We start from the raw sequence: 27011 nt of genomic DNA on the forward strand, positions 1-27011 counted from the left end.
ACAGCCACAAAAGCCCTGAAAAGGTCATTGATAGGCAGGTTTGTCTTTAGAAATAGAAGATCAGCCTAACTAGTCATCTACCCTGAGGAGCTAGAAGCCTGCAAGGTCAGGAATCTGAAACTTCAGAATGTTTTCATCTGATCAGGATCAGCATGACTGTGAAGATGTTTAAACATGGTGCAAATAAATGCAGAAGGGTGGGGAGTGGAATGGATTTGCACTTCTAACCCTGGTTCCATGCATCTGAGGACTCCTGAATATACAGCTCAGAGCGCATAGGCCATGTTAGCAAAGATCTGTACCCAGCAAAACTGACACATTCAAATTCTGTGTGCAGAGACATTGTACAAGAGGTTGTACACACAAAGTGTCCTACGCATGGGGTACACTAGCAGGCATAACCTCATTTCCCTTGCGTTCCCATTTCCAATGTCTGTCCAGGGCTTCTGTGGCTTTGCAGAATCCACATGGATGATAAGAGTAATTAAGAAAGCCAGTGAACAGCATCCTGTAATGGGACGCATTCCCTTTAAACATCCACAGCGCCACTTTGATATTCTTCAGAAAGCTCCCGCTTTACAACTTTGCTCTGCTGCAATGGCTATAAAAACACTTCTAATAAGCAGCTTTCTAAAAAGTCCACAGCCTATTAAATAACTAGCACTGTTTCACTGTTTGCTTTCTGTCCAATGAATAACTTCCCTCTAATCCTTCTGTTATTCTTGTAATATCTGTTTGCATTTTATCTGGTCTTGGGGACCTATTTTTGTTGTTATTTGTATAGCAGCTACACACCTTGGGTGGGCAGTAAAAATCATAAACGAGCCCAACAAATAGCTGTCGTTCTTTAGGGAGTTTTACCTTTTGATGAGGGGAAAAAAAATATTGTATGGACACTTTGAAGGAACATAAGAAGCCACACTTGTAAAACTGATGTATTTATTTTGTATTTGAAAGAGAAATACATCTAAAAAGAGGTATTTGAAATGTGAAAAAGTCACGCATAGCCAAAATATTGATCTGTTCGTCAACTGCTTTAGATGTAAATAAATGAAACCAAAACGTGTGATGCATTGCAATAAAGCCCCGGGGCATCTGGTTGCAAGTGCAAATATAATTTGCTTTAAATGTGTGAGATTAAATAAACAGTTCTTTAGTGTTTCGTTTTTCTTAAAAACATTTATGAGCTACAACAGGCACCCACTATCTGCAGCTTCTGGAAACAGCTGAAGACATTTTTGTCTTTCCAGGCTTTCCCAACTGGATATATTAGTCTTTACCACAAGTGTCCACTTGTTACAGTTTCAGGATTGTTTTAAATTTATTTGTTGTTTTGGTGTTTTTAAACTGTTTTTAATAACCTTATGTGCAAATCACCTTGAGATGGTGGTTTAGAATGCAATTAATAAATTAATTGTAACAACAGCAACAACAATAATAATAATTTATCATTGGTAGTGCAGGTCTTTATTTTTGCCAGTCAGGAGAGAATTTCAAGGTGTCGTGAAGCTCAACAACATCAACAACAACACCCCGCCCATCTGGCTGGGTTTCCCCAGCCACTCTGGGCGGCTTCCAACAAAAGATTAAAAATACATTAAACAGGGCTGCCTTCAGATGTCTTCTAAACGTCAGATAATTGTTTATTTCTTTGACATCTGATGGGTGGCGGGTGCCACCACTGAGAAGGCCCTCTGCCTGGTTCCCTCTAACTTTGCTTCTCGCTGTGAGGAGCCTGGGTGTTAAGCAAGTGCGGCTGAAGATCCAGGAGTATTAGAAAAGCCCTGCTGGATCAGAACAGAGGTTTATCTAGTCCTGCATCTTCTTTCCCGCAGATATCAACCACATGACAGGACATGAAGTCAGTACAGTAGCTTTGTAACACTGTTGTTCTCAAGTGACTGGTGGAACTTGGAGGGATGCAGCAGATCTGAGTGGTGACTGCTGGGGCAGAGGAAGACGTTTGAAATGTCAGGGAAGAGCCTGTCTGTTCCTGATGCCTGAAGGAGGAGCCTGGTAAACAGGAGGTGCTAAATGGATGCTGTTATGTACTGAAGTTCTCACCGTGGGCCAGCAGGGGGATACTGCAGATAGTTATGCAAATGAAGAATCGAAAGTGACGTTCAGTGATTGGATATTTTGTATGCAAATGAAGGATCGAAAGTGACGTTCAGTGATTGGATAGTTTTAGAAAGCTGTTACAGTAACAAGGTACTGGAGCTCTATATAAGCAGGCTGACTGAGCCCTTCAGTTCTGGCATCTGAATAAAGAAGAGCTGTTTGAAGAATCGCTGTGTCGTCTGATATGTTCACCCACAACTTAACAGATGCCAAAACACCTGCCCCCCTTACCCCCCAGATTATGCTGCTTCTTAACCTTCAGAAGGAGGTTCAAACCCTGAAGCTATGGGTGAAACCCTAGTGGCCATCAGATGCCCAGATGATGAACTTGCAAATTTTTAGTGAATCTCTGTCCTGAAGCACTCTTCAGGCTTACATATGAAGAAGGGTGCGCAACATGTAGCCAGTACAGTGGTACCTCAGGTTAAGTACTTAATTCGTTCTGGAGGTCCGTTCTTAACCTGAAACTGTTCTTAACCTGAAACACCACTTTAGCTAATGGGGCCTCCTGCTGCCACTGCGCCGCCAGAGCACGATTTCTGTTCTCATCCTGAAGCAAAGTTCTTAACCCGAGGTACTGTTTCTGGGTTAGCGGAATCTGCAACCTGAAGCGTATCTAACCTGAAGCGTATGTAACCCAAGGTACCACTGTATAAATGCTAGGAGCCTGGCCTTACTGCTTTTGTTCATTACTCTAATCTATTTTCATTAATTTTCAGTGTAAATATATAAAACAAAACAGGTTAAGTACATCAGCAATAAATGAAAACACACACACACACACACACACACACACACACACACACAACCTCACTCCCGGAAGATGTTTGTGTACATATTTTATGTCTGTACAATAGTACCTTGGTTTTTGAACAGCTTAGTTCTCGGATGTTTTGGCTCTCAAACGCCGCAAACCCAGAAGTGATTGTTCCAGTTTGCGAACGCTTTTTGGAAGCCGAATATCTGAAACAGGGCTTCCGTGGCATCCGATTGGCTGCAGGGGCTTCCTTCAGCCAATCAGAAGCCACACTTTGGCTTCTGAACGTTTTGGAAGTCGAACGGATTCCATTCAACTTCCAAGGTACGACTGTACTCGGAAGAAAATTAAGAGCTTGAAATCATCTACATTTTTCTCTCACAGGTAAGTTCCTGTTGCTCTGGCAGGCTCATTCTATGACCCAGCAGAGCAGCAAATGGCCCTACAGAACACCAGGGTGTTGGGATAAACTCAGGCCAAATCTTTATTGACTGTAGCAGGAAGGGTAAGGAGGGTGGCGCTGTGGGTTAAACCACAGAGCCTAGGACTTGCCGATCAGAAGGTCGGCGGTTCGAATCCCCGCAATGGGGTGAGCTCCTGTTGCTCGGTCCCTGCTCCTGCCCACCTAGCAGTTCGAAAGCATGTCAAAGTGCAAGTAGATAAATAGGTATCACTCCGGCGGGAAGGTAAACTGCGTTTCCGTGCGCTGCTCTGGTTTGCCAGAAGCGGCTTAGTCATGCTGGCCACATGACCCGGAAGCTGTACGCTGGCTCCCTCGGCCAATAAAGCGAGATGAGCACCGCAACCCCAGAGTCGGTCATGACTGGACCTTATGGTCAGGGGTCCCTTTACCTTTACCTTAGGACCACCATCCATTTGTCCCTTACTGGTGGAATGGGATCTGCTGGGGTTGGACCATCCCCAAATCTGTTCCACATGAGTCACCCAGTGCTGAACCCTGTCATGGTGCAAGCTGGTAAAGTCACACTGGGCCATCGGGGTGAGGGTTCCAGCCAGGCAGAGACCCCAACCTGAGCATGGGTCATGCTATGTCCAATCTTCCCCTCAGGCCCTGGATGGTGAACCGCCACCCCCTTTCACTACATGCCCAGTGCCATTTCTGCCCATATACATACACTGCGTTGTTCCTCCTAACAGAAGGCAGCCAGAAGGTTTCACTGAGGCGAAAAAGCCCCAGCTGAAAACGCTGGCAGCGTTCAGATAAACTCAACAGGGTAAATAATTTTTGATGGATGTAAAAGTGGAAAACTGATTTGAATGGTTATAGTAAAATATGCAGGAATGTATGATACATAAAACGAACCTTGGAAAGAGAAGAAGGGAAGTCATTGGATATGTTTGTAAAACATTTATTTTGAAATGTGAAATTGAAAACTTAATAAGAATTATTATAAAACAGCCCCAACGAGGGCCAATCAGGTTGAGAGGGGGAACATTCTTTCCTGCCCTGTCAACCAGTGACCCAGGTCACTCACTGACAGCTCTAACCCAAGAGTGGGTGGGTGGGAAGCTTGCGGGGCAAAATGACCCCCCAAATCTTGAAGGGGGGCATTATAAAGACTTCTCCCCTCCTCTCCCTCCCGTGAGGCACCACAGGAGCCAAGATGTGGGAGGAAATTTGCCCCAGTTGCTGCTTTGTGGCCACACCAAATTTGCCCAGGATGGATTGTGCCTGGAAATTTTGGCCTCTATTCTCTGCCAAAATCGGAGGAACACAGTTGACATGTTGATAGTGGGCTGAGGCCCCTCGTGCTGCACCCTCCGTGAATATGTTTGCCAGGCTGGCAAGTGTTCTTGAATGCCTCTCATTTGCTTGGACAGAGGTGCGGGCAGAGTTGAAACATGCGGCTGCAATGTAGCCTCTTGTACAAAAGTCAACAGCTACACCCATTGCTCTGTCCAAATTTGTCTGTGCCCTGCCCATCGCTGTCATTCAGACGGCAGAAGTTACTCACAAGGCAACATGTTCTTCGGGCTGAAAAATGTTCCCTGCCCCGTGCCAACTGAATTCCCCCTTTATTGGAAACTGAAACAGTTGTTTTCCCCCAAAGAACTATAAAGCTCAACAAAGGATATCTGCTCAATGCAATGACAAGCATCTTTTCGATGTGGAGAAAACTGTGTCAGGCGTTTTTTGTTTTTGTTTTGTTTTATCATTAGGCTTGATTCAACCCTAGCTTTCTCCTTGAAATTTAAACTCTGAAATCGATCCAAGTACTAGAATCTTGACACTTGGTCGCTGCAATGACATACTGTGGTATTTCAGAGATAAGGATGTGTGTAGTTGTGGTATTATAGTGAACCGAGTGAGGGAAAAGATGTGTTGGAGAGAGAAACACCCTCCTCTATTGAATAGTTTCAATATATATTGCTTCCAAAAAACTGGAACACACATTATTTCCTTTACTAAAATAAATATACAATCCATATGTCTGTATGAGGGTGGGAAGGTGGAGATATTGCTTTGTTTTGTTATTGTTGTTGTTGTTTATTTTGTGTTTTTATCTTGTATTTTTATGTTGTGAACTGCCCTGAGATCTATAGGGCAATAAATAAATTCAATAAAGAAGAAGAAGAAGAAGAAGAAGAAGAAGAAGAAGAAGAAGAAGAAGAAGAAGAAGAAGAAGAAGAATGTATGTATGTATGTATATTTTAGGATATTTGTGTTTGTGTATGTGTATAACATTTGTGTATGTGTACACACACACAGAGTACACACACATACACACATGTATATGACCAATGTAGGCCATAAGCTGCTCCTGTAAGAGGGAAGTAAGGTAAAGGTAAAGGTAAAGGGACCCCGACCGTAAGGTCCAGTCGCGGATGACTCTGGGGTTGCGGCGCTCATCTCGCTTTATTGGCCGAGGGAGCCGGCGTACAGCTTCCGGGTCATGTGACCAGCATGACTAAGCCACTTCTAGCGAACCAGAGAAGCGCATGGAAATGCCATTTACCTTCCCGCCGGTGTGGTACCTATTTATCTACTTGCACTTTGACGTGCTTTCGAACTGCTAGGTTGGCAGGAGCAGGGACCGAGCAACGGGAGCTCACCCCGTTGCGGGGATTCGAACCGCTGACCTTCCAATCTGCAAGATCTAGGCTCTGTGGTTTAGACCACAGCGCCACCCGCTGAGGGAAGTGGAGACTTTTAATTTACCGTTTTGCTCTTACTCCCTGCACACAACTGGTGACTATGAGCCCAGCTTCTTCAAGCCAAGAATAGCCCAGTTTTAGCTCCTTCAGTAGCAAGATTCCTTCCGTAGCCAGAAGGGATTAAGGGGACTATTGCCTTGGGTATACACAGCAGGCAGCTTGTTCCCAACTCCAGCCTTCCCCATCCCAAGACATCAGTCCTTGCTGAGTCCTATTAGCATAATTTGATTGGAAAAGTGGCAGCCTAGCTATTTCTTCCATTAAGTTCATGGTCTTGCCCATCATTCAACCAATCCCTCTGAACATGTGCACTCACAGCATACAGCAACTTTAGGCTCATTAATTCATGTATAACCTAGAGAATGCCTTAAGGGGAAGGAGTTGGGCAAGCACTGTGTACCCGTTCAAGGGCAAATGATGGGGTTCGCTGCCAGCTAGAAAACACGATACCAGGAGCCAATGTGGGAATCGGAACAGCTAGACAATCACCCGTAATTCTTTCCTAATGCCCTGGCACACTTAGATTTTGTTGGTTGGAAGGATCTAGCAGTATGTTTCAAACAAATAAACACTATAGATGGATTTGTGATACGATTACTACAAGAGGCAACTGCTAAAACAGCAAGGGGTCAAGAAAACTCAGCTTTTCTTTTTTACGGCTTTCAAAGACTCCAGCTTTATGCATGCAACACATAACACAGACTGCACAGCAATTATCTCAAAACATGGCAAAAAATAGGGGGGGGGGTGAGGATAAGTAGGAACACAAAGAAAATAGCCTCAAAAAGTAGAAAAGGAGGAATTATTCTGCCATGTAGTAATTATTGAGTGATGTTTAATTATTGGGACTTTGCTGAAATGAAAAGGAATAGGCACGAGCCTATCCCTGGAAACAGTAGCAATTTATTACTTCTGGCAAATGCAATTTCTGTCTAGAAAATTATGCAAGGAATGTCAGATAACAGTTTTGTCATGTAACAGGGACAGAAAATGAGTGGCAGAGACTTGAAATGGTTTTGTCCAACAATGGAAGCAGGTACAAAAAGCAAGAACGATGGCTGCTGGCATGCGATCTTTGGAAATCCCAGAATATGCCTTGCCAGGGGAGTCCCAGTCTTTGCGCTGAAGGCAACCATCTGCATTTCCCAGGATTAATGTGCATGTATACATTAAGAAAAAATGGGTTTGGAGCTAGAAGAAATCTGTGAGCGGGCAGTTTCAAACAGCAGCAAGGTGCCTGGTTGCAGTTGCGGAAAAGATTTGAGTTTAAGCACTACCATGGGAAGAAACATGGGTGATAATTTTATGCAGTACCCCAGTTACTAGTTGATTCTTTGGTGCAATAGCTAACCTGTAGGTGTCAGTGCCTTAAATAAGAAACCACTCACAATTAAGTTGTTTTCCCCCACAGCTGTTTTTATTTTATGTTTATTTGGAGGGGCATATGTACAGGGGTGGTTTTTTTGGGGGGGGGAATAAAATAAGTGTCTGTCCATGAAATGAGAAGAATGGGCACTAATAATTATTTGAGGAACTGGGGAAAATCCCACCCTAATGGAAGTGTAACATCTGCTTCTTCCTCATGAACAATGCATGGGGCCACTTTATAATAATAATAATTTATTATTTGTTTGCCAAGTGAATTTTTATTGTTTTCCTTACATATTCTTTTCCAACAAATTGCAATATATTCCCTTTGACTCTGCCGAGTCGCGACCCCCCTCCCTCCCCACAACTGGTATATTTATCCTCTTTCCATCACGCACATCATTCTCATATTAGTACTATTATACATTGGAGGTATTATGTCAGTCCTGCTAGTGTCTTGACCTCTTTACAATTCTTCTTTAAATATTCAATAAATTTACTCCAGTTATTTTGGTATCTTTGATCTCCCTGGCCCCGGATCGTCCCTGACAGTTTGGCAAGTTCTGCATATTCTGTCAACTTCGCCTGCCACTCCTGAATAGTTGGTATATCTTGTACTTTCCATCTTTGGAAAATAATAATTTATTATTTATACCCCGCCCATCTGGCTGGGTTTCCCCAGCCACTCTGGGCAGCTTCCAACAAAATATTAAAATACAATGGTCTGTTAAACATTAAAAGCTTCTCTAAACAGGGCTGCCTTCAGATGTCTTCTAAAAATCTGGTAGTTGTTTTTCTCTTTGACATCTGGTGGGAGGGCGTTCCGCAGGGCGGGTGCCACTACCAAGAAGGCCCTCTGCCTGGTTCCCTGTAACTTTACTTCTCGCAGTGAGGGAACCGCCAGAAGGCCCTCGGCGCTGGACCTCAGTGTCCGGGTAGAACGATGGGGGTGGAGACGCTCCTTCAGGTATACTGGACCGAGGCTGTTTAGGGCTTTAAAGGTCAGCACCAACACTTTGAATTGTGCTCAGAAACGTACTGGGAGCCAATATAGATCTTTGTGATGATGCAGCCATTAGTCAAGGAAATAAAAGGGTAGGTTTCACACATTCCTTTGAAAACAAAAACTGATGAAAGACACAAATTTGAAATGAATGGGAGCAATGCAAGGGCGCAGTTGCTTCTCCCAGCTATTTATATATGGGGCTTGTGTAGGGAAACTTAAAAATACCCTTCCCTTGGACACGACCACAATCTGCACATTCATGGCAGCAGAAAAGAGCAAGCATGCTGTTTTGGTACTATTGAGAATGTGCTTTGAGACCCGAATACATTAAACTGCTCCTGTGTCTTGCCACACACATAATAATAATAATAATAATAATAATAATAATAATAATAATAATACAAGGGATAAGACTGGAAAATATATTTCACTTGAATGCCCTGATCGACTTGTAGCTAAATGATTGGGTATCCTATGCAAAGTACATTACACTCCCTCTTATGAAATTGACAGCCATCCGCTATAAAACAAAGCATTTGTTTCTGAAAATGTAACTATTTGAAATCTTGGTGGAATTCTTAGGGTGCGGGAATTCCCTGAATGGCTTGGGGAGGTGCACTTACCATAGCAGTTGTTTTCTCTGTCTCTTTTCCCCCACTTTAAACTGTGAAAAGAAAAGAAAAGTATTTTTACCGCTATTTATGGCGGTGGCTGCCCAGTGGCCCTTTGCCAGACTGCCCCTAGAATAACCCTACATCACATAGTGTCATCCCAGGGGCAATCTGAGGGCAGAAATAGCAGACGAGAAACACCCGGCTGCTGCCAAAGGCAGAACAGGCAGCGGCAAAAATACTTGATTTTCTTTCTTTTCTTCTAAAAGCAGCTTAAAGTGAAGAAAGAGGGAGGAAACTGCTGCCATGTGCTGCCATGGGAGGAACGTCTCTCTGAAATCATCCTAGAAATTTCAATTCCACCCTGAAAACTGATAAAATGTACCTTCCAATTAACTACCTGTGGATGGGGGGGGTAGATTTTTTTGAGGGGGTGTCGCTCTACAAATTTTCTAAGTACCAATGAAAACGTGACATGAAAAACATCGAGACTAGCATCTCTGTGCTTTAAGAAACATTACATTCTTAGCAGTCATGTGTGACACATATCTGTTTAACAGGATTCTCATCTTTACAAGGAAATCACATCCAAATTTTGATTCCAATTGCTGGCTAGTTTCAATTTCAAGCTTATGTGGCAGAAATCAGAAAACGGATTAATAGCGCAGTCAAAACAATCACAAAAAATGATGCAACGCTTGCAATGTGTTGAAGCAGCATCAGAAATGTCTCAGCAATTGTTATGGAGATCATTGTTAGCAATTTATTAATCTTGTTTGTGTTTCGCTGAGAGTGTTACATAACCTATAGTTCCTACAATAAAATATAAATCACAAAACACAACTGCGAGGGGAGGTGGGGGAAAATTCTTTGCAAACTCTCATTCTCAGCACTTGTGGGCATGTGTTGTGTTCTGCCAACTGGCTCTGAAATTGCTACCTTCCCAGTTCTCCTTCTCTGCAGTGCTGCACAAACACTGCAGATTATTCTTACTGAGCATGCTTCATCTTTTCCCGTCTCCACAGTCTTGGGCTGTCAATCACCTGTCAGCCCTCACCACATCAGCAAAATGAACGCCAATACACTGTCAGCACAGCAGCTGATGAGACTCTGCTAAGGACTGTCAATCAAGCTTGCTTCTTTTATCTGTTCTGGAAATATTTTGTCTCTGAGAAACAAAGGACCTGGTCAACAGTGGATCAGAGTCTAGCATTTACTCTTGTACAATGATTAGGAAACTCTTAACATGTTTTTCTTCCATGAAAAATGATGTTTTATTATTGGGATAACTGCAGATTTCTTCTCTGTACCTTATCGTCAGTCCTTTTTTGCATACATAATTATTTCTTTGAACCAGCAGAGTGCAACAAATGAAGTAAAATTGCGTTTAGGCAATGATTTAACATTTAAGATCTATTGTTTAGGAAAACATTGCCTAAGCCATGGGATAATTTCTCATTTATCCCAGCAATCCACCAAAATGGATCACTATTATTTCCATTTAACCATGGAGAATCTGGAGTTGTGAAGGAAGTGCTTTGCCGAAAGCAAATATGGGTATCCATTGTTGAGGGGCTTTTGTTTCTAACAATTTTTTGGATAAATCGAGGCATTGAAATAGTCACTTTTCCAGTGGCTTGCAGTAAAAATCAACTTCAAGGGATCCGATATAGATGGTGATAAATTGGAAGATAATTTATTCCTTGCAGTCCTCTGCAATGAGATGCGAATGAGACAACTTACGGAGGTCCACATGGGAAGGCAAGTCGGTAAAAGAATTGGTGAGATGGGTTTGGGCACAATCCGAACCCTGCATGGAAAAGGCGGGAGGGGGAGAGAGGCCACCCATTGTGCCAGACGGCAGCTGGCGCAGTGGTCAGTTCTTGATGCCAGCTCAAAAAAGGATTTGGCTTGCACCTTTAGTCAGCTATCTAAATGAACATATATGGCAGAGCGAAGTGCAACATTCAGTGCCCAAGATTTGAGTCTCCCAGTCTCAGATTTTCTTGAAGGCAGGCATCAGTTGGGTTGTCCTTGTAATTTTTTTTAATGGGGGGGAGGAGATAACAGGCACTCCCTTCACCTATGGAGGAGCTTTTCTGAAGGTTTTGTTTTGCTCAAGTTGGTGCTTGTGTGTGTGTGTGTGTGTGTGTGTGTGTGAGAGAGAGAGAGAGAGAGAGAGAGAGAGAGAGAGAGAAGTAATGATGATGATGATGTTTATACCCCGCACATCTGGCTGGGTTTCCCCAGCCACTCTAGGTGGCTTATAGCACATAAAAAATTGTAAATCATTAGACATAAAAAACTTCCCTAAACAGGGTTGTCTTTAGATGTCTCCTAAAAGTCAGATAGTTATTTATTTCCTTGACATCTGGTGGGAGGGCGTTCCACAGGGCGGGCACCACTACCGAGAAGGCCCTCTGCCTGGTACCCTGTAACCTCACTTCTTGCAGGGAGGGAACCGCCAGAAGGCCCTCAGAGCTGGACCTCAGTGTCTGGGCTGAATGATAGGGTTGAGACACTCCTTCAGGTATACTGGGCCAAGGCCATTTAGGGCTTTAAAGGTCAGCACCAACACTTTGAATTGTGCTTGGAAACGTACCGGGAGCCACTGGTGTCTACTTCCAGTTACCAGTCTATCTGCCACATTCTAGATTAGTTGTAGTTTCCAAGTCACCTTCAAAGGTAGCTCTACATAGAGCGCATTGCAGTAGTCCAAGCAGGAGATAACCAGACAATGCAACACTCTGGCGAGACAGTCTGCGGGCAGGTAGGGTCTCAGCCGGTATACCAGATGGAGCTGGTAGACAGCTGCCCTGGGCACAGAATTGACCTGCGCCTCCATGGACAGCTGTGAGTCCAAAATGACTCCTAGGCTGCACAACTGGTCCTTCAGGGGCCATGAATGGTGTATGTGTTTGTGTAGAAGGTAGGTTTGTGTGGTCTGCTTAGAAATGGACAGATCTCGCTCTCCCTGTATTTATAAAGCGAGATGACCGCCACAACCCCAGAGTCGGTCACGACTGGACCTAATGGTCAGGGGTCCCTTTACCTTTACCTTTTTACTAACTGAGATCACAAACATGACAACTAAGGCTGCAATCCTACATGCCCCTATTTGGAAGTCCTATATGGAATTTGGTGAATAAATAAGCTTATTTTGGCCTTAAGTCATATATAAATTAATAATTAGATTACTGGAGCGCTGGACTAGTAGTTCCTGAGCAAAACTGTGTTTGTGGAGAAGATGGAAAATAAATGTCTTTGCTTTACATTTGCAGAGGCATTTAAAAAAATAAATAAATCACAATTTGAGAACTATGTATTTTGCGGAGCTCTGATAGTTGAAGGCCATAACATACAAGATCTAGGTGCTGGTGATATAGAGAATGGAATCTCTTAGGTTCTAGTACCCATAGAAACTCCACAATGCTAAATACAATACATGAGTTCTTGTAGTGTTTATAATGCTTAACCAAACAGCATGATATTTTTCTCCATGGTTCCTTTTTAAATATGTACTATATATTTTTTTAAAAAAAACCTGATTTAAATTGTAAAAATAAAAATGTTTTTATCCACTGACAAGTTAAGATGCAGTCCTAATTCTGTCAAGGCAGTATCAGGACTTAATGGGGTGGTGGCCCCCCCATATTCTGTCTGCAACCCTGCCATTCATATCCCCCAGGGCAGGAGGGCCCCCTGAAAACCTTGTCATTTTGCCACTCCAGTTCTCAGACTGGGCCAGAAAATAAGCCCAGATTGAGTCCCCAGAACTTGTTTTTCACCTCCACCAAGCTAAGCAGTTGGCTCCTTACCTCTCTCGCCCTGACCTAGCCACTGTGATCCACGCGACGGTCACCTCCAGACTGAATTATTGTAACTCGCTCTACGTGGGGCTGCCCTTGAGACTGACCCAGAAACTCCAGCGGGTGCAGAATGCCGCAGCAAGACTCCTTACGGGGTCCTCGCTGCAGGATCACATTCACCCAGTGCACTGGCTCCCGGTGGAATACAGGATCAGGTTTAAGGTACTGGTTTTAACCTTTAAAGCCCTATACGGCCTAGGACCCTCGTACCTACGGGACCACCTCTCCTGGTATGTCCCACAGAGGAACTTACGATCTTCAAACAAAAACATCTTGGAGGTCCCAGGCCACAGAGAGATTAGGCTGGCCTCAACCAGAGCCTGGGCTTTTTCAGCTGTGGTCCCGATCTGGTGAAACTCTCTGTCACAAGAAACTAGGGCCCTGTGGTAGTGGCGTAGCGTGGGTTGTCAGCACCCGGGGCAAGGCAAGTAATTTGTGCCCCCTAACCCGTGGATTTGCGCCCCCTAACCCTAACCCCCAGGTGTTGCGCCCGGTGCGGCCGGCCCCCCTGCACCCCCCACGCTACGCCACTGCCCTGCGGGACTCGACATCTTTCCGCAGGGCCTGCAAGACAGAGCTGTTCCACCAGGCTTTTGGCCAAGGCACAGCCTGACCACCTCCTTTGGTAATACTCATAGAACGCTAGCCCAATGGTTGCCATTAATCCGATTTGAACTGATTTTATAATGAATTGATTTTAGAATGCTGTATTATTTTACTGTTGTTAGCCACTCTGAGCTCGGCTTTGGCTGGGGAGGGCGGGATATAAATAATAATAATAATAATAATAATAATAATTATTATTATTATTATTATTATTAGCAGGTCCAGCTTAGGATCCAGTCAGGGGCATAGGAAGGGGGTGTGGTGGGGACGGTCCGCCCTGGGTGTCATCACTGAGGGGGGTGACAAAATGCCAGGCAACACTCACCACGGGGCCTGCAGCACACCTGAGCCACGTGTCTCTCCTGGTGTGATGGCCTGGGAATCTGATTCAGAGGCTGAACCTGAGGAATCCCAGCCTGCACAGGAGTCCCCGCCTCCAGGACCAGCTGAGCCAAGGCTGGGACTTGAACCTGAAGGGTCCTCACCTGTGCTGGATCCTCAGGTGCAGGCATCAGCTGAGTCTGCTCTGGCTCCTGAGGTGATGGAGGACCCATTGCCTGCAGGTGCTCCTCTCCCAGCCCTGTCAGGGGAAGGTGAGGTTGCCTCTGGGTCCAGTAACCCTCCAGCCTCTCCTGAGCTGCAGAGGCTCAGGGCAGAGAGGCGGAGGGAACTAAGTTCCCGCAGGAGGAGTGCTCGCCTCCAGGCCAGGAGAGGAGAGTCACCTGTGGACAGAGGCCGCCCTGTGCCTCAGGGCAGATAAAAGCCGGTCAGCCTAGTCCCAGGTTGCGGGAGCAACCTTGTTGGCAACCTGTTCCTGCTGGCACCCTGCCCTGCTCTTCTGCCAGAGTTCCTGACCTCACCTGACTCCTTGCCTTGGACCCTGCTTCAGCCTCCATACCACACCCTTAACCTCGGACTGGACTTGGACCACGCCGCACGGTAACTCCCCGGGACCAGCACACCTGGGAGTGACACAGTGGCTTGGGCACCTGCAGGTTCTGCGCTGCCCCAAACGGTCTGCCCGCCGCCTCCCCCTCAGCTGTAGGGCGGCTGAGTGGGAGGAGACAGGCAGACGCCTCGGAGGCCCCACAGAGCGTCCTGCCCTGGCTGGCCCCGCAGGCAGCTGACCCCACCCCTGGGCGCAGGGCACATGCGCCACCCCAGGGGTCCGATCAGCTTGCTCCGCCGCTGGATCCAGTGAAGCTCTCCCTCCTTTTCCCATATCAGAGATTTGTGATAGCTACTACAAGTGGTCGCTTGTGCCTGCCTGCATCTAGGGCAGGTGCATTTAGGGGTCGAGGGGTGCCTGGCCCCCAAGTGCTAGCAAAGGCTGCCTGAGCTGGGTGGAAGAACAGCCCATCTGTGCAGTAAGTCTGGGCAGCAGTGCCAGAGTCGCTCTGTTGCTATGACTTAAGTATTTAACTGATTCACATCATCATGAAACAAGGCAGATTAAAAACTTACAAAGCCATGCAGCAAATACTTTCCAACACATTCAGTCGGAACAATCCCCGTTTCTTTTCTCTCCCTCTCTCCCACCTGCAACACCTTCATGTTTTGAGTTCAACATCTTAGAAGATTCTTACATTTCTTGTAGTGACTGGCTGTCACTGCATCACCCACACACATTTAATTCATTTTATCAGTTATCTCTGGGTGTTTATTTGACAAGTGGTGCCTCTTTCCGGAGGAGCAAAGGAAAAGCTACTATGAACACCATTTAAAGGATTATTGTTGACAGAATTACTATTTCTCGCGTTTCAAAGCAAGTGATAACTGTACAGACCTTCAAATTACAGCCTCCAGCAAAACTGGTAGTGGCTGATCTGTCCCAATTAGGTTGAGTCAACTTGTCAGATATCAAATTTGCTAGTTGTATTATCAGTCTAAGAGGCAAAGATATATCAGTAAAAAAGCAATTAATGTCCAGTTAGATTGGACAGGGCTGTGCTTCTGCAAAACAGGGCCGCTACATACGGCAGAATTTGTCAAAGAGTAAAAAAGATTCCTGTCGCCACAACTAATTTCTAATGACTGTGCTGTCTGCTAAATGTGGAGAGTTCAAAACAGAGCAAGCCTGTAAACCAAAGCCCTGACTGAAAGATGAAATAATTGCAAGACCCCCTTGAGAGCTGGTGATCTAAGAACAAATTGTTGTTGTGATTTGTACAGCTTTTGTTTTCTCCTTAACTGGGGAAGCTCAATTCAGACGAGGACCGACAATGCCAGTGGATGGTTCCGTGTTCTTGTTCTTTTTTTAAAGAAGAAATATTATTTTACTTATGTTTGTGTGTTTTATATACAAATGTATAGTTAAGCAAATCGTATTTAATATGCCCATAATTATGGCTCTGTTTGTTTGGTGATTCAAATGCAACAAAAATGTTAACCAATTATGCCTTACAAGAGCTACTAATTGTATCCTTCCCTTCCATAACTACTTATATCAGTTACATTTATTCATTATTATTATATCCCATAATTCCCTGCTTTGAGGTCAATTATTCCAGCAACATCTGTTGATGGTGGGGGCATCTGTTGACCCGAATTTAGAGCAGGGGTAGCCAACAGGGTGCTCTTCAAATGCCCTTCAACCCACCATCATCTCCATCCAGCACAGTCAATGGTCAAGGATGATGGGAGTTGTAGTCAAACAAGGGGGTCACAGGTTCGCCACCCCTCACTCAGGGGTTCTACCTTCTTGTACCATCAATAACATATTTGTTATATGTTTTCTCAGGATGGTGGAGGGGGGGTGCCATATCCTGTTGGTGGACCCCCCCTTCTTCCAATAGGAAATGTTGTGCTGGGGGGGCAAAAATGGGGGGTTGAGGAGGGTCAGTTGCAGGAGAGTGAGAAATGTCCTTATTTCCACCTGAGGAATGTTGGAGGGTATGGTATTCTATGCTCAATCATTCCCAGGTAACCGTTTAATCAAACATCTCCCTAGCACAGTGCCCCATCCTCCCCCAAAGAGAGAGAGAGAGAAGAAAGGCTTATTTTAAAATTTTCTATCATACCCATTTCTCTAAAGAGACTCAAAATTAAATCCAGTAGATATTCAAATTAAGAAATTGACAATATCCATTAAGAAAATTCAGCAGCACAAAACTAACAAAGGACTGAGACAGCAAAATCTTAAAACTAACTAAAGATGTAAATAAAACAACAACAACCAGGTCTTTATCAGCATAGCAATAGGCCGTGGTCAGCAAGGCAATCCAGAGGATTTAGCACATGGCCCCAGATGACGATCAGAGCATGAGTATGTATTTCAAAATGCCTATTTTTCTGAGCAAAAAGTTCCGTCTGTATCCCACCGATCCTCCAAGGGGTTGTTTCATTTTATTCTCAAATCTGTGACACCGTTTAAGAGCAAGTGACTTTCCCAAGTTAGCTTCGTAGCTGAGCAAAAAACGTTGAAGTCTAAAGCTGAAGTCTAATGCTCTTCTCCACGGCAAGCTATTATTTGCAACTCGATACACACTGAAAGAGTGTCATGACAGTGGCATGCTTCAGCTGCCCTCTGAGACTGTATAAATACAACGAAGCAAAAGTGAACATTATAATGCATTTGCCTCTTACTGTATCGCTTTGGTCCATCTTCCAAACAAAATGAAAGAGTTAAGGTTGCATCATCTTCAAAAAACTCCGTTGCAAAGGCATCCCACCAGAGGTTGTCACTGTCCTATGAGGGAAGAAATCATTCTTTTAACAGAAAGAAATCAGTTGTAATCTGCCTTCTTTTTCCCCCTTCAAGTGCACTTTCTTTTTAAAATATATTCTCAGCAAAGGAAAATTATGAAAAACTACTGTCAGTAATTCAGTATAGCTGGGTATTGAAAATAAGAATCTCATTTGCAAACGTGTAGAAATAAGCACCTTCCGTAAAACAGCAATTCTGCATTAAATCAAAACACAATTTAAGACACAAACTCAACCAATTTTTGGCATCCCTCAACTTCAAAGTTTGGCTTAATTTTTGGCTAAGCCTGGTCACATAGTGTTTTGCCCAGGATTGTAAAAACTGTATGACAAGTGGTCAGCCTTGGCTGCCATTTCCACAAAAATTACCTCACACCATCAATACTACCATATCACTTTGTCCCTACAATCTGTTCCTGTGGTGCATAAGGTAAGGTTGCTAAGTAATTTATTTATTTATTTTAAAAAAAACTTTTAACTTTTATTTATTTTTACATTTATAAATAATCTGCCACCGAACAATGTAAAATCACACTAGAATAAGCACTGCACTAACACTGTAATAACACTTTAAATGGTGTTATCTGCATCGTAAGTAATATTATTTCTTTTTATTTATTAAATTTCTATAGTGCCCTTCATCCGAGGGTCACAGGGCGATTATACAATATAAAAACACAAAAATATATAACATAGTATCAAACAAACAAAATAACCCCCCCACAGTTATTATTTATCACTACTAGTAAATAATTATTATTATTAATAATAATAATTATTTATCGCTACCACTATCAACCACATATTTCTGCAAGACCTAACCACCCCACCGTCCCTTAAAAACAATGAAAATTACAATGATAATCTCAAGATTAGAATCCCAAATTCAGTGATTTTCCCTACTAATTGGCCCCCTTGAGAAAAGAATGTTAATGACACACACACACCCTTCAGAAAAAAATTATTTCCAGACAATTATTTCCCTTTGTGAATTTCACTTCCATCTTAGAAGACAGCCACAGTGAAATAATTCCTGATCAGCTTAGGGCTGTGATACATCCTGATCTTCCCGGACATTACCAGGATTTCAATTGACGTCCGAGGGGAAAGGCAGAGTTTTGTTTTAAAAAAAACAAAACCAAACAAAAAACTCAACAATTTCATGGTGTCCTGGTTTTTACTTTTCGAAATATGGCAACCCTAGATCAGCTCCGAAGCATAAATTTTCTAAACCTGGACAGTGCATTGTCAATCAAAGCTCTCTCTCTCTCCACAAAGTATATGGGTGATATCCAGCGCTCCCCCCCCTTAAAAAAATGTTTCGGGGTACTTTCATTTTCCTACTCATATTGAAATACTGCCCCGCAATGAGGCCAAACTTCGATTCACAAAATGTTTAGGGGTATGAGTCCCCCCACGTCCCACCCCCAGAAAAAAAGCACTGGTGATATCCAACATTACCTGACAGGACTAAGCGCCCACCCCACCAAATCTGCTTCAGACAATGTTGTTGTTTTTGTTGTTGTTATATTTATTTACACCCCAAGGTGTCTTACACATAAAAGTGAAAACATAAAAATAATTTTATTTTTTAATATCATTTTTATTGGGTTTTTCATCTTTAACAAGATTACATCTTATAGTATAATCACAAAATAAATTCCCAGCCGCCGCCCCCACCCCCAGCGACTTCCCTTTCTGGTTTGTAACATATTAACTTGTCCTGCTTGTTATCTGTCCCTAAGTATAAAAAGCTTTACATTAACCATTGTTATATTCTTATCCTTTTAACCTCATCTTTATATTTTCGACAATTGTTTTGCTGGTTGTGTTTTTAGTCAAACCCTGCTAGTGAGTCCATTTCCTTACACTGTTTCTGTAAATACAACGTAAAAGGTTCCCAGTCTTCTTTAAGGTCTCTATTTTCCTTATCTTTAAGTCTTTCACTTAGCTTTGCCATTTCAGCATATTCTATCAGTTTTTCTTTCCATTGGTCCTTTGCTAGTATTTTATCAGTTTTCCATCTTTGGGCTAGTAGAATCCTAGCCGCTGTTGTGGCATACATAAATAGTTTCTTCTTATCTTTTGGCAAATCTTGACCTGAAATGCCTAGCAAAAAAGCTTCTGGTCTCTTAACAAAGGTTATCTTAAACATCCTTTTCAATTCATTATACAGTGGTATCTCTGGTTGTGAACAGGATCTGTTCTGGAGGCCCGATCACAACATGAAAAGAACGCAACCCGCAGCGGCTGTGCATGCGCGGGTTGTGATTCACCGCTTCTGCACATGACGTCATTTTGCACGTCTGCGCATGCGCCAGCGGGGAAACCCGGAAGTAACCCTTTCCGGTACTTCCGGGTCACCGCGGGACGTAACCTGAAAGAACATAACATGAAGCGGACGTAACATGAGGTATGACTGTAAATCATTTCGCATAAAAATAATTTTAAAACATTTAACCCAGGGGTTGTCAAGCTGGTCCCTACCACCCACTAGTGGGCGTTTCAGGATTCTAGGTGGGCGGTAGCGGGTTCTACGGCACAAGTCCTTCCATCGAGCACTGGTGGGCAGTAAGGAAATTTTACCATCAAGAAAGATGCATTAGTGGGCGGTAGGTATAAAAAGGTTGACTACCCCTGATTTAAACAATGATAGAAGTCAAACTGTACACATATATTTAAACTATTAAAATTGTAACAACTGAGGAGGGCTTACATAAAAAGGAGTTTACCATAAAGTTGAACATCGAACTAGAGTATTGACAGCCATTAAGACTATTCTATAATCCCGCTGGTGGCAGACCTCTTTGGGCATCTAAGAGACTAGATGGCATTAATGAATTTACCTCTGCACCTCATTCTGAATGTGTGATGCTGTGGGTACAGATGTGAAGGCCTGAGGGTGGAGGAAGAAAAAAATCAGACGAGAAAGCTTTCCTCCCTCATTTCCTTCCCAAAATCTTAAAGGTAAAGGGACCCCTGTCCATTAGGTCCAGTCGTGGCCGACTCTGAGGTTGCAGTGCTCATCTCGCTTTATTGGCTGAGGGAGCCAGCGTACAGCTTCCGGGTCATGTGGCCAGCATGACTAAGCCGCTTCTGGTGAACCAGAGCAGCGCACGGAAACACCGTTTACCTTCCCGCCGGAGAGATACCTATTTATCTACTTGCACTTGATGTGCTTTCGAACTGCTAGGTTGGCAGGAGCAGGGACCGAGCAACGGGAGCTCACCCTCTCGTGGGGATTCGAATTGCTGACCTTCTGATCGGCAAGCCCTAGGCTCTGTGGTTTAAATATTTTCTTTGAGAAAGATGAATGAGATGAGAATAAGACGAGGTGTCCCAAATTGACTGCTCCAAAATGATTCTCATAAATTGGGAAGACTTTTCGGGACGTCGGTATGCAGAATCAGATCGTTCCAAATCCTGTATGCCGAGGACAAGCAAGTCCTGAAGATGACAATCCTCAAATGCAAGAGGAAGATGCATTTTTAGGGGGCACTACCACCGTCACAGGGACGCGGGTGGCACTATGGGTTAAACCACAGAGCCTAGGACTTGCTGATCGGTTCGAATCCCCGCGACGAGGTGAGCTCCCGTTGCTCGGTCCCTGCTCCTGCCATCCTAGCAGTTCGAAAGCACGTCAAGGTGCAAGTAGTTAAATAGGTACCGCTCCGGCAGGAAGGTAAACGGCGTTTCCATGCGCTGCTCTGGTTCACATGCTGGCCACATGACCTGGAAGCTGTACGCCGGCTCCCTTGGCCAATAAAGCGAGATGAGCACCGCAACCCCAGAGTCAGTCACGACTGGACCTAATGGTCAGGGGTCCCCTTTACCCTTACCATCGTCACAAGATAAGGGAGAAGGAATTGGTGCCTTTTTGCTTGTGGCCATTGTAGGTGGATATGTTTCTGTCTTCTTGAACAGACCCCGAAAGACAGGGAGTGAAAGGAAGTACAGAGTAACATGAAGGAGCTGAAAAATATGCCTAAAGTACGTTTTAAACTTTTGAACATTGCAGAGCACAGAACATAACCAGGAATGCAGTCTGGGATTCTGCCAAACACATTGTAACATGGTGACAAGTTCTTTGCACAACACAGCCTCTGATTCTGTCTGCTTCTCATCTGCTTTAGGTTCTTCCATCTTCTGAAGCATATAAAAGAAACTGGCCTATGTTTGGAAATGCTCAAATCAAAAAATGAACTGATATGCGAAAAGGTAGAGAAGCTTTTTTCAATCCAGGTAAACCCTCAATTTTTAGAAGTCCATGGTAACAAATATGAAGAAACAGAAACTGATAGTGATGCTCTGAGGCTGATCAAGTTCCATGTAGTCTTTCCCAGCACTTTTGAATGAAAATAGGTGCTTTGTGGTTGCTTAACGCTGAAGAAGAGATAATGATTTTCAAAATGCATATTTATTATTATTATTATTATTTATAATATTGATAGGTTCTTTTTTATTATTGTTTTTTGCCCGATCCTCATAAGTTGGCAAAACCAAAGACACACTAGTTCCTTGCAGTTCAGTTGCTCGATGCTCCATTTTTAACAAAGCATTCAGAAGGTCATTTGAATTTGTAAATATTGACTGAATAAAATGTACCATTGATATACCAAACATTATAATTTTGTGGGCAAACCAACTTATACATTTTGTGTTCCTAAAGTAACAATGTGGCTATTGGTCATATTTTTGTGTTTTTATATTGTTAAACCACCCTGTGATCCTAGGATAGAAATTTGACAAATAAAATAAATAAATAAATGATAAAATAAAGTGAAGGGTGCTAAAAATAAGCAAGTATTGCATATCTTTCCATTAGCCACAAATTTCCGTTTGCAATATAAACTTGATCCTCGCCCCGCAACTCATGGCTTCAAACTTCCAGAGAGTTTACACCTCTAGGTGTGGGTCTTTCAGCTAGTCAGAGTCCTGCAGACAACTGGAAGATTCTCAGAGTCAGTCAGTCAGTTTGATTGGGCTTTGTGAACTGTTGGGAATTACAGTTTCCGATATCCCCAAAGCCCAGAAAAGACTGTTTATGTATGCGACAACAGCTGCAAGGATGCTACTAGCCCAAAGATGGAAAGAACCAACAGTTTCGACCAAGGAAGATTGGCAAATCAAATTGCTGGACTATGCTGAAATGGCAAAACTGACTGGGAGACTCAGGAATCAAGAAGATAAGGACTTTAAAAAAAAATGGGGGGAAATTCTAATTTACTTAGCAGACCATTGTAAACAACAACAAGTTAGCTGGACTGTAAAAATAACTGGTAAAGAAACGAAAAATATGGACAAATTAGAGAAATGGAAAATGTGGAGAATGTAATGAGATGTAGTTTCAGAAGAATTATTTTAAGGACCCATGCAGGGGACGGGGGGGAAGTCGCAAGATTCAGAGAATCTCGTATATGGATATGGTAAAAGCTTTTTCTTCTTATTATTTCGGATTTGTTTTTGTCAAAACCAATAAAAATATTTATTAAAAAATAAAAGAGAACTGTTGGGCAGATGTTATCAAACTGATTGTGGAAGAGTTGAGAGTATATGTATTTGGTACTGCTCTTGATTTGATTTGTTTTCACACCTACACACCCTCACAATTACGATCAAGTTCATTAAGACAAAGATCAAATTTATCAAAAAGGCTACAAAGGCCCTGACTTACAGCTCAGGATCTCTGTAATATGGCGCAGGTTTGAATGATGCAAAGGGAAAATCAGTAAGTGGTCTGCTAAACCACACAGCAGCCTTCAAGTGGTGGTTCCGCAGCAGAGTTTGAGAATTCTGCCCCAGGGGAAACAAAACTCACACGGCTTCTGGTCAAGTCATGTATTTCTTGCTTTCATTTATGCATAAATATAAAAATTCTAGTGGCTGGAAAGTGTAGTAATTCAATTATGGAGTTCTACATGGAAAAAAGTATAAACATCCATTTTCTATTGCAATTTGAAAGCTATCCCAGATTTTTAATCAGATGTTTTCGGCATGCTTTAAATCAAGAAGAAAAAGAAGAAGAAGAAGAAGAGAAACTGCAAAAAGTTCGGTAGGGAAGGCCTATTCCCAATTAGAATCATATGTTCTGAATTTTGCCAGGATGCCAAATGGCATTCGGAGCCAAATGGTGTAGGAAACCAAGCCGGGGTAGGTGGGGAAGTATAATTATAAGGAGGAAAGACGGTTTTTAAAATTCCACTTTTCCAACAAAGAGTCAAGGCTTCCCCCCCAGGCACCCTCAACTCAGGCACTGACAGGTTACCTGGGATTTTGGCAAAGTAATTATTTTCCATTTCAGCAATAATGAGATATTACCATGGCAACACTCCTTTCACATAGCACACTCCTGCTCTCAAACGTTGAAATAATGGACCAAAAAATTAATACTTTGAAAAGTACTTTAAAAATGCATTTAAAGCAGAGGACAAAAGGAAGGAAAGAGCAGAAGAAACTAGACAGAAGGGTCAGGAGAGGAGAAGTGACCAGTGATCTTTGACATCTACTACACGTCAGTTTTTCTTCCGTAAAAATTGCACTCCATTTAGTCCATGTTAATTTTTTCCTTTTATTTTCTGTCATGAATTTTCTTCAAATAAAAATTATTTAGAGGATTTTTAGAGAAATGCTGGATTTCATTGTTACCATATTTCGCAAACGTCTGAATGCTGGATGATGCAGAATTACTCTGCACTGCTGATATAAAGTTTGACTCTTAAAACTGTTAAATTACCCCCATATTTTTTTTCTTTTGCAATTTCAGCTTAATGTATAATATGAAGAAGTTGCCTCTTTAAGAGCTCTTTATGGCAATCATGCTCTCATTGCGAGTCATGGGTAACAACTGTGGACTTTAAATGTACAGCCATACCTCATGTTACGTCTGCTTCATGTTATGTTCTTTCAGGTTACATCCCACAGCGACCTGGAAGTACCGGAAAGGGTTACTTCCGGGTTTTGCCGCTCGTGCATGTGCAGAAGTGCAAAATGACATCACACGCATGCGCAGAAGCAGTGAATAGCAACCCGCGCGTGCGTAGACGCGCCGCTGCGGGTTGCGCTCTTTTCATGTCGCGAATGGGCCTCTGGAACGGATCCCATTCGCAACCAGAGGTACCACTCAAAAGGCACAGTCAGTCAGCTCTTTGGGGTCTGGTTACAATACAGGCAGATATGTTTCCAGTGTGCATCTACATGCAGAAGGCTGTTTCCCCTTGCTGGATGAGGCCAAGGCAAAAGGTCTTGAAGACCATGAAGGTCATGTTTGGTGATTTCCAGAGTAGGCTACTACTGGTGCACTATGTGAGGGGCAACCCTTGTTGGTGGTACAGTCGTACCTTGGAAGTCAAATGCCTTGGCTTCCAAACAAATCGGCTCTCAAATGATCGAAACCCGGAAGTGAGTGTTCCAGTTTTCTATTGATTTTCAGAAGCCAAACATCCGGCACGACTTCCGATTGGTTGCAGGAAGCTCCTGCAGCCAATCAGAAGCCGCGCTTTGGTTTTCGAATGGTTCCGGGAGTCGAATGGACTCCTGGAACGTATTCTGTTCGAGAACCAAGGTACCACTGTATCTGTATGATTTGCCCTACAAATAAATAATAATAATTCTGGGGAGAGAATGGCAATTTTCATCACGAAAATGACTTGGGGAAACAATGTAAGGGGCCTTCTGCCCTAGCACTGTGGATCAAAGTGCTCTCCTATTCTGTTTTAAAAGCGGGAAATATGATCGTGGGTGTCCTTCTTGGGTTGGGGGGGGTCCATCTGTCACGTCACGGGTGCTTTAGCTGAGATTCTTGCATTGCAAGGAGTTAATAATAATAATAATAATAATAATAATAATAATAATAATAATAAAAAAATTATTCATACCCCGCCCTTCCCAGTTCAAAAACCGGGCTCAGGGCGGCTAACAACAAATTTAAAACACTTAATTATAAAAAAGCAGCATAAAATACAGTATGAAAACATGAATAACAATAAAATTCAAAATTCAATTTAGGGGAAATAAGCATTAGATAATCCCCAGGGCTAGCTGGCTGAATTGGTCCTACTTGGGCCAACGAGGAGGCCAGGGGAGAATTAGCTGTGGGGTCTCAGAGCGGGTAATCTTCATAAAAGGGGAGGGGGAGAGAAGATAAGAGAAGAGAAGAAAAGGGAAATAAAAGATCAGGCTGAATTCAAATTAAAGGCCAGGCGAAATAGCTCTGTCTTACAGGCCTAACGGAAGGAGGTTAAATCCTGAAGGGCCCTGGTCTCATGGGACAGAGCATTCCACCAGGTCGGAGCAATCACTGAAAAGGCCCTGGCCCTGGATAGTCTGACTTCCTTAGGGCCTGGGACTTCTGAACTATGGTTATTCATGGACCTTAAGGTCCTCTGCGGGGCAGACCAGGAGAGTTAGACTAGATGATCCTTGGAGGTTCCTTCTAATTCTACAATTCCATGATTCTATGCTTCTGTTCCACTTAACTTGGCTCTTGCATTGTTGAAAACGGCCAGACTATTTCAAGAATTATCATTATGTTTTGTTAAGAATAAAAACAAATTATGGATTTTAATAAGCACTGGGTTTGGGGGAGGTATACATATGTAAACTTTATTTCAGAGCCCGATGTGTAAGAGGAGCTAGTTTTGTGGTGAAATATGCATGCCAAGGTCTCAGTAACATTACTTTTAAAAAGGGTAAATGACTGACTTGTGTCAAGAGCTAGGGTTCATAGAGGTATAGTATATTTTTTTAAAAAAAGCAACTACAACAAATGCTCTTAATTTTTTTCCCTTTAGTTTGGTTTTGCTTTTGCAAAGCGGGTTCTCCTTCATGGAGAGCACGTGTTGCGGTGGGAGCAACCATGACATCCCCTGTTGTCGGGCGGGTTAGTTTGGATGGCCACGAATTTGATTGGGCACTCCCAATGTTGCTGGGGGACATTGATGGTTGCAATTTTGTTGGATTGATGAGGGTGCTATATAGGTCCCTGTGCGCAGCGTTGACCTTCCTCTTTTCGCTGCGCACATTGGATTACCCGCCTGTTGTTGTTGTTGTTTTTGTTGTTTAGTCGCTTAGTCATGTCCGACTCTTCGTGACCCCATGGACCAGAGCACGCCAGGCACTCCTGTCTTCCACTGCCTCCCGCAGTTTGGTCAAACTCATGATGGTAGCTTCGAGAATACTATCCAACCATCTTGTCCTCTGTCGTCCCCTTCTCCTTGTGCCCTCAATCTTTCCCAACATCAGGGTCTTTTCCAGGGAGTCTTCTCTTCTCATGAGGTGGCCAAAGTATCAGAGCCTCACCTTCAGGATCTGTCCTTCCAGTGAGCACTCAGGGCTGATTTCCTTCAGAATGGATAGGTTGGATCTTCTTGCAGTCCATGGGACTCTCAAGAGCCTCCTCCAGCACCATAATTCAAAAGCATCAATTCTTTGGCGATCAGCCTTCTTTATGGTCCAGCTCTCACTTCCATACATCACTGCTGGGAAAACCATAGCTTTAACTATACGGACCTTTGTCGGCAAGGTGATGTCTCTGCTTTTTAAGATGCTGTCTAGGTTTGTCATTACTTTTCTCCCAAGAAGCAGGGGTCTTTTAATTTCGTGGCTGCTGCCACCATCTGCAGTGATCATGGAGCCCAAGAAAGTAAAAACTCTCACTGCCTCCATTTCTTCCCCTTCTATTTGCCAGGAGGTGATGGGACCAGTGGCCATGATCTTAGGGTTTGTTGGTGCTGACCTTGCTATGCCTGTCATGGGGTCGTCTGCTTTGGGGTAGGGTCCTGGTAGGTAGCCAA

The 27011-nt window shown here is 43.4% G+C and overlaps 1 protein-coding gene across 4 annotated transcripts in view; it reads right to left on the minus strand.

The window, feature by feature from the left end:
• The window catches only part of LDB2 (LIM domain binding 2), a 226438-nt gene that overhangs the window by 118223 nt on the left and 81204 nt on the right, over positions 1-27011 (minus strand). For 3 of the 4 annotated variants that reach the window (XM_083630690.1, XM_083630691.1, XM_083630693.1), the window contains exon 2: positions 17101-17203. In XM_083630690.1, coding sequence (XP_083486816.1) covers positions 17101-17203 — 103 coding nt within the window. Of the gene's footprint in view, positions 1-17093; positions 17204-27011 lie in introns of all 4 variants that reach the window. The other variant, XM_083630692.1, reaches the window with a different exon arrangement.

The sequence above is a fragment of the Podarcis filfolensis genome, assembly GCF_964270895.1.
Source record: "Podarcis filfolensis genome assembly, chromosome: 9".
NCBI classification, from domain to species: domain Eukaryota; kingdom Metazoa; phylum Chordata; class Lepidosauria; order Squamata; family Lacertidae; genus Podarcis; species Podarcis filfolensis.